Source organism: Gavialis gangeticus, unplaced genomic scaffold (assembly GCF_001723915.1).
Source record: "Gavialis gangeticus isolate Ggan-Ray unplaced genomic scaffold, GavGan_comp1, whole genome shotgun sequence".
NCBI lineage: Eukaryota > Metazoa > Chordata > Crocodylia > Gavialidae > Gavialis > Gavialis gangeticus.
In genome coordinates, this window is record NW_017729028.1 from 6,476,512 (window position 1) to 6,485,132 (window position 8,621).

At 44.2% G+C, this 8,621-nt stretch overlaps 1 protein-coding gene and 1 long non-coding RNA gene across 2 annotated transcripts in view; one reads left to right on the forward strand and one right to left on the reverse strand.

The window, feature by feature from the left end:
- Positions 1 to 8,621, reverse strand: part of MBOAT2 (membrane bound O-acyltransferase domain containing 2) — a 244,416-nt gene that overhangs the window by 205,417 nt on the left and 30,378 nt on the right. The window contains exon 2 of the mRNA XM_019520725.1: positions 7,476 to 7,621. Coding sequence (XP_019376270.1) covers positions 7,476 to 7,621 — 146 coding nt within the window. The remainder of the gene's footprint in view (positions 1 to 7,475; positions 7,622 to 8,621) is intronic.
- The window catches only part of LOC109300141, a 43,848-nt gene that overhangs the window by 18,337 nt on the left and 16,890 nt on the right, over positions 1 to 8,621 (forward strand). The window lies entirely within an intron of this gene.

Below are 8,621 nucleotides of genomic sequence, written 5' to 3' on the forward strand. Positions count from 1 at the left end.
CAGTCTGAGGAACTCCCTTCTCGTCAGCACAGAGGCAGAAAAGGATCTTGGAGTCATTATAGACTTAGACTTGGACTTAAACTTTTAGTTTCCTTAGACACTTGTTTAAATCCATACTAAAGCTAGTGGAGGGGGGGAAACAAACACGTTTGCATGACTAATCTCTATACCTAACTTTTAAAACTGCAATTTAAATCTCTCTAGGGAGACATACTTTTTTCTCCCTCTTAAAAATTTTTGCTAGTTTAGATATATATTTTTTCCACCACAGAGCAGGGGGCCTCAAGACATGTATAGCAAGCCATGAGGAAACTATTTATGACAGAATTATAGTTTCATGGTTTCTAGGGTCGGAAGGGACCTGAGCAGATCATCTAGTCCGACCCCCTGCCATGAATTACTGTCAAAACTAAACACACCCCAAATCTGCTAAATCTGAAAGTCTGGATTGCATTTCTCCGAAGTGATTTCTCCTCTCTGAGAAGACTGTCAATAAAATGATTAATCCTTAATGTAAAGAGTTTCACTTTTTATCATTACATTTCAGATAGTCAACATTAATTGTTTTATTTATTCCGAAATAGTGTTTTAATATGATAGGTCATGTTTGAAAGCTTATAAAAACAAGAAAGTAATGCTATATTTCTATTAAACTATATCCCATTTGAAAGCATAATTGCATTGACTCACTAAATAAAGCAGATCATCACAATTGAAAGTTTACCTCATTACTACACATTTCTTGGTCATGCATGTAAAGTTTTATATGGAAGCATACACAAAGCTGACAGACAAGCAAATGTTTATCAAGCGTAAAAGTTTAAAGTTTCCTGAACCTGTAATACCTGCAACAATTTGATCTTTACCTGGCATTTTGGACTGAGTTAACTAAGGGCCACAGTTACAGCTCAAAATACAGAGAGCTACACAAAGTGGTAAAGTAGAAGCTAGGGACAGAAGTTCCATATAAACTGGTTTAAGTGATCAGAAACTGGTTTAAACCTGTAACAGAACAGAAGCTCAGTGCACATAAACCATTTTTGAAAATGGCTGAAACTAGTTTAAGAAAAACCTGGCTGAATGTAGCATCAGACTTAACTGATTTAGGTCAAACCAGTTTATGGAACTCATGTCCCAGACCCCTTCGTGGTCCAAGTTAAAATCAGAGTTCCCCAGCATTTTGCAGCCCTTGGCTAGGCTGTGCTATCCACTCCAGATAGTCAGAGAGTATGACTGACCCTGCTCCTCTGCTCCCTAGCTGGAGCACGGAGGACTGGCTCACTGGCCAGCTCACTGCCCCCCCTCCAGGCAAACTCCTGTTGGGGTCTGGGGCCAGGGAGAGGGGTTAAACTTCTCTTCTCCCAAGTACAGAGGAGAGCTGCCCTGCTGGCTGCAACTGTGGACTACAAATCCCACAGGCATCTGGAAGCAGGAAGTGGGAGTGATGAGCAACCCTGCAGAGTCCTGCAGTAGGGACTTTCAGACTCAAAGTCCCAGAAACCCTGGCGGCAGCAGGAAGAGGAAGTGAACACAGCCCATGCTGGCTACGTGCCAGAAAGCTGTGCTCTAGCACCTGCTGGCTTCCGGCTTAAGCCACTGCAGGCATGTGGCTGTATTTCCTGAATCAAAAGCAAATGTCTGTTCATTTGCTTACTAGTTCAACCTTTACAGTAACCTGCAAAGACCCGGGCTTTTTGACTATCTGTACTTAGCCAGAGGACAAAATTAAGGTTATTGTTCCTTGGCAATGCTTTTAAAAGCATTGCCAGAGAAGTTCAGTCAATGAAGGAGGGGAGCCTTGTTCAACATATATTGTCACCTGAAGAGAAAGTTAAAAAAAAAAATCTTTACTGCCACCTACTAAGTCTGCCTCCTTATTTCAAATTAGACAAAGTAGTAAATAAATAAATAAATAAATAAATAAATAAAAAATAAAAGCCACACTGCCATAAAGCAATAATTTCTGCAGTGAGATTTTGTGAATTCAAGTCAGCCTTCAAATTAAGTATTTTCCTTTTATCATCCCTACTGTTTTTCTTACTACATCCAAGTCAGTGGTCTCCAACTTTAAGTAGGAGATGACCTTTGGCATTTAAAAGCAACCCAAAATCTAACATGTGCTGCTGCTCCCTCCGCCCCCCCAGCAGGTAAGTCTGTGGGGAGGGAAGGGAGGGCAGATTGAGGCAGAGGGAGAAAAAATTATTTGGGGGCACACCTCCCCAGCAGTTAAGTCCCACCCAGCCGGGGTCCCACTCAACTTACCCCTGCTCCTGTGTTTGTGGTGCTGTGCCTCACCGCAGGGGCCTCGGTGTAGCCTCCTTCCCTTCCTTCCCCCATGGACTGACCTGCTGGGCTGCGGCGCATGTATACATGTATGCGGGCACTCAGCCCTCAACCCCAACCTCAGATAGGCTCCAAGTTCTACCATTGGATCAAGATCCACTAATCTAAGTAGTTCAAGATGGCATAGCAGCAAGTGCAACTAGGTTCTTTCTTTATTGTTTTGTCTTTGAGATGCACCATTCTAGACTGAGCTTCCAATCTAGACCCTTCCTTGTGCTAGAGACCCTATCAGTCATGTAACTTTTAGCCACTTCCTACCCCTTCCCAACACAGTACTTAGGTCTGTATATACTACTCAACAAAAACAAAATGAATTGGTACTTCAAATCAGTCACGTCCCTAAACAGCACTGTGTTTCTTCATAGTGTACCTAAAGGCACATTTGTGAGGTACAATAAGAGAGATGTAGTTTTAATTTTAGATTTTCCTCCCCACCTAAGACCATGCAATCCTTAGTTCATAAAAAGACCTTTAGGGAATTAAGAACAGTACTGTGACGTTTAAAATATATCTAGAGTCCCTTCCAGTACGGGGCCCTGACAGCACATAACTGACACTTACTGAGCCCACTCCCTCACCAACCAAAAGTAGCAAAATAATGTTACTGTTATTTATTAGATGTATATGATGCCCTCTCCAAAACAGGCTCAGAGTGGTATATAGTAAAAACCAGATAAAAATATTATGCAACAGAAACTTCTCCAATAATGCCCATAACTTAAACCAGCCTGCAAACACCCACATAAGAATATATTTGGATGCTTCCCTAAGATGTCCAGATTCAGGCTCTGAACAGCCTCAAAGAAGAGTTCTAGAGCTGAATAGCAACTCCTCAGAATGACCTCCCAAGCATTTACAAAATGAACTTGAAGCACAGATGGTATGTGCAGAAGTTACTGACTTGAGGGATCATAATGGAGTGTAAGGAGCAGGTTCTCTCTTAAGTATGTGTAGTCCAGATGGTTTATTTATTTATTAGAGTTATATGCCCCTTTTCCAAAAAAGCCTTAGGTTTTGGGCCTTACAGGTCAAAACCAGTATGTTGGTTGCACCTGGAAAGCTACAGAAAGTCAGTGCAGACCCACAAACAATAGAGTAATGTGCTTCTGGTGACCTATCCTATGAGAAGGTAGAATGCCATGTTCTGCATCAGCTGCAACTTTCAGATGTCAAGGGTTGCTTTACATAGAGTGCACTGTAGTAGTCTGTCCTGTTTGAGGTTACAAACATATGTACAATGGTTGCCAAATGTGAACCTGAGAAAGGTTGCATGCTTAACACCCAATGCAGTTGGTGAAAGGCATTCTTACTTGTCACCACATGAAAATAAAAAGGTAAAGCAAAGGATCCAAGAGAACCAAGGCTGCAAACCTGAGTGACAAGAGGAGACTTCCCTTGAGTGACAGGTGTAGGAATTATGAAAAGTACTGTTATTATGCAATAGGCAATGGAATGTTTTATCATCAGGTACAAGCATAACAATCATTCATGGAACCAAAGTTTAAGTAGACAGACAAAAAATGATAAATGCGGACAGGATTAAGTGCAGCAAGCCACAGATATGCTACTATAGGAGAAAAAGATAAGTGAACAACAGCAAGGAGACTGGCAAACCAGGGGGAGGGGCAGAGTAGGCAGTGTCAAGATTAGTTCCCTGGAAGTCTAGGAGGCAACCCACCAAAAACAGAATGAGAGAGAAAGTAGGAAAGTTGTGTGTATTGGGAATGACAAGTAGGTATGGAAGTTCAGACTAGATCTGACAAGTTTCTAGAACTCAAAAGATGATGTAACAGGAAATTCAGGGGGCGTTAAAAAAAAAAAAGCAGGAAAGAAAAAGTCTGTTAGTGTGAGCTGACCTGATGGAACCAGTCAGCATGGAACAGCTAGAATTTCCCTCTCTAACCCAGCTGTAAATATTCTGATCAAATGCTTGCAACTGTAATAGTGCATACATGGTCATTATCAGATAGCAATGTTACAATACCTATAGTGCCTCTCTACTAGGCACTGGATAGGCCTCATCTGGAGTACTGCATGTAGTTCTGGCCTCCATATTTTAAAACAGATGTGAAGAAGTTAGACAGGGTCCAGAAGCAGGCAAAAATGACGGTCAAGGGCTTGGAGGGTAAGTCATATGAGGAGAGGCTGAAGGACCTAGGCATGTTCAGCTTACAGAAAAGGTGCTCAAGAGGAGACATGATAGCAGTGTTCAAACACTTGAAAGACTGCCATAAAGAGAAAAACCTTCTCTCTTGCTGCAGAGAAAATGACATGGACCAATGGCTTGAAGCTGCAACAAAGTAGATTTAGGTTGAATATCCGGAAAAAAAAAAATCCACTGTTAGAACAGTGAGACAGCAGAATAGACTGCTTAGGGAAGTTGTGGACTCTCCATCACTTGAGGTAGTCAAAAAGAGGCTGGACAGCCACTGGTCAGGGATAATCTAGGCCTACATTCTACTAAGGGTATTTCCCATGCTTCTGGGCTTTCCCACCCCCAGGTTCTGCTAAACGTGTCACAGTGTTTTTAAGCTGCACTCGGAGGCATTGGCTGGGGACTCTGCGGTGTGCCAGTGCTCTTGCTGGGACCCTAGCCAGAGGTACCTGGCTAGAGCCTTGCTCCGCTCATGGTAAAACTGATCACCATGTTTGGGGTCAGGAAGGAATTTTACTCTTCCTTTACCTCAGATTGCTAAGGACCATGAGTGTTTTTGCCTTCCTCTGTAGCAGGGGGCATGACCAAGATCTCTTGAGCATATATTAAAAACATTTCATAGAAGCAGAAAAGTTGGCTCCTATAGTTCCCCTGCTTTACCTGTGGCAGGTTAGGGTGCTAGGTATTGCAGGGTTGACAGCAGTCTTATGCAGAATTTAGATTATAGGTTTTATAAGGATGGTTTGGATAGGGATGTTCACACCTCAGGCTAGAGCTTGGACTAGATGACCTCTGGAGGTCCCTTCCAGCCCTACTTTTCTATGATTATCTAACTGGCATTTTCTTATAGTATTATTTTTTGAACTTTTACGTAAAAACGTTTAACGGCTCTTGACCTTTGGATTTAATAATAGAGTTTTAGCTGAATTACTGACACACCCAATCAAAAACCAACAATGCAGGTATCCCTCTCTCTCTCCCTCCCCCCCATGAAGTCTGCCAACCACTAAGACCACTATCTTGTCTGGATTCAGTTTCAATTAGTGCTTGGTTACAACTGAGGACTACATATGGGGTGAACCAAGTAAGGACCAAGACTGCAGGGTGCCAGATGTTTTCTAATAACTGTCCCCAGTATGAACTATTGCAAGGGTGGGCAAAGTACAGCCGTATGGATGAACAGACGGGGCTGTTTCAGCTGTACTGGGCAGGCAGCCTGAACTGCTTCTGCCCCATGCTGATGCAGTAGCATCAGCTGTGAACCCAGGCAAATGCTCTAATCCTTACCTAGACATGCCCAGCCGGTTCTACAGCAGGGCTTCTTCTGCCACATGGGTGGGGGGGGGTGTAAGCTGCGGACCATAGGTTACACACGGCAGGGACACAAGCACAGGCCCCTCCACCCCAATTTCTGAATCTATGCTGGAGTGTGGGGCTGCAGCCCAGCCCTGAACCCAGCACCCAACAGCAACAGGGGCAATGGTAGCAGAGTTGTGCCCCCCCACCGTCAGCACCTGCCTGTTGTCTATCCTGTGGATGGAGTCAGCAGGTTCTGGGTGGGATCAGGGTGTGCTACAGCTCCAGGTTGGGTTTGTGGGGGAGGAGAAGGGGAAGGGGTTGTCAAGAGGACATCAAACACTCATGTGGCCCTCCAGCCAAAAAAAGATGCCCACCCCTGACTTACTAGCTTGCACCAAGGCTAAGAACAGATTTCACATTTATCACAGGACTGTTAGCATTTCTAATTCTGTCAATCTTTATAGGGTATGTCCTGAGCCAGACATAAGTATCTGAACTGCACTTTGTCCTGGGATAAAGGTGGCTACAATACGCCTGGCTGGTGGAAGGAAAAAATGCATTAAAAATAGGGATGCACCGATAAAGATTTTTTGGCATAATCAGCCAATACTGATCTGATGTCAGTATACAGTCCAGCAGCTTGGAGAGCAGCATCTGGCCAGTAAGTTGGGGGGAGGGGGGCCGGGAAGAGGGGCAGGCGCTGCCCAGCTGGGCCGGCGCTGCCCAGCTGGGCCAGGGTGGTGAGGAGTGGCGTGTCTCCCACCACTGCACACACCCCCAGGAGGACATGGGGGGGGAGGTATGTGTCCCCTGGATTTGTGCGCAGGGCATGACCAAGCTGCCGGCTACAGGCTTGAGGTTACGGGCTGTGCCAGCCTCTTCCAGCTCCAACACCGGCCCAGCTCTCCTGCTGGGGAGGGGGAGCTATGGGAAGAGGGGGCTTCAGTGAATTTTGGGGTGGCTGTAGCCCACTCTGTAGCCCCCCCACTCCCAGTGCCACCACCACCACCTGTCCCAAGCACAGCCCCAACCTAGCCCCCAGCCCCAAGCCTGCAGCAGGCACGCACTCACCCCACGCACAAATCCAGGGGGCAGATGCCCCCCACACATCCCCCAGGGATGGGTACAGCAGCAGGAGTTGCCCACCCTCCCCACTGGCACCCGAATGAAGCCCTCCCTCCCTGTGGAAGCCTCAATCTGCCTGCCCCCCAAACCTCTTCTTCCCCACAGACTTACTGGCTGGACACTGCTTTCCAAGATGCCAGGCTCCATCCCTGGCTATGTGCATGCTGCGGCTACGCACGTGTACGCAGCATTTAATCAGGGACATTATCAGCCACATTGGCCAAAAAAGCTGGCTGCCAGTAATGTCAAATTTCCCTTCATCTGTGCCAATAGGATATTGGGCGATATAGTGGTGCACCTCTAATTAAAGACATGGTGCCATATGCCACCATGAAATTGTCCCGTACGGAACCAAGGCACTATAAACAAACACATGCCCAGTTACACTGGATGAGCTGTTACTTTGTTTTCATCTGAATACCATTTTTGTCTCTCCCTTGGTTCCTGGAGAAAAGTCAGTCATAAGATTCACCATAATAAAATACAGGTATTACTACACCTCAAAAATTAAAATCCACATATAATTGAAATGTAAAAAAAAACCACTACTTACCATCCAAAACAAAAAAATGCAAGATAAAGGCCCAAAAGTGTGACAACAACATGTCTTATAAATGAGTTAGTTTTGCTTGAATGAAGGTATGTTCGAAACCAAATAGCTGCAAGCAAGGCAAACAGTTGGCACACTACGAAGTTGACCTGCACAGAAAGAAAAGAAAGTTACCCACATCATCATCATCATCTTCCAAGACTACCATATGCTTTCAAGTCAAAAAACTCCAACACTAGCAATAACTATCCTCTAATAGAAGTCTACAGAATTTGTGATTTGTCACTTAACATAAGCATTTCAGTTTTAAGGAGTTAATCCTCATATCACCAATGAGGCAAGAAACATGACTTCCATTTTCCAGGTGGTAAAGTTAAGAGCAGAGAAACCCTGATTTCACTAAGGTCACACACATCTGTCAAGTCAAAAAAATAACTCAAATCTCTCAAGTCCTAGACTAGTGCCTTAACCAAGCTTTTCTTCTTCCTCTCCATTAAGTTTTTTAATTAGGAATAACAATAAATGTGAGAGATACACAAATCACTGTTAGAGACGCCACCTCTGCTCCTGACAAGGCAGAAAACCTACTTTGATGGTTCATCCTCATGTCTAAAAAGAAATCAATTAAAATTTCAGAGTTCAGCAAATACGCTTCCAAGTCAGAACACATCAAAATCATGGCTAGTCATTGTGAGTTTCTAACCTTCCTTGACCTCAACTATGGTGGATTTCAAAATCTCTCTTATCAATACATCCTTATCAATAGGAATGGATCCTCAACATGTTAACAGAGGCATATGGAAGAGGGCTTTCAGGCTTTAATATTATTTCTTCTACATTTGGGGATTTTAAGTACCACCTCATTATTTAGTTCTCTTTCATTAGGAGTTTGGACACACTGTTCTTTTGGTATCAGCAGTCTACAGGCAACTGAAGATTGATGGCAACTCCTATATCCCATTGTTTAACTGTGAAAAATTTATCAATAGGAGGTGCACCGATACATCAATCCAGTATTGGATCAGCTCCGATAGAAAGAAAATTAATCGTATCGAAAAAAAATCGGCCTGATGTGGCTGATAATTTGGCCTGAGTGTGCACGCAGCCGCAACACAGCACATAAGCAGCGAGGAGCACAGCTCTCCATGC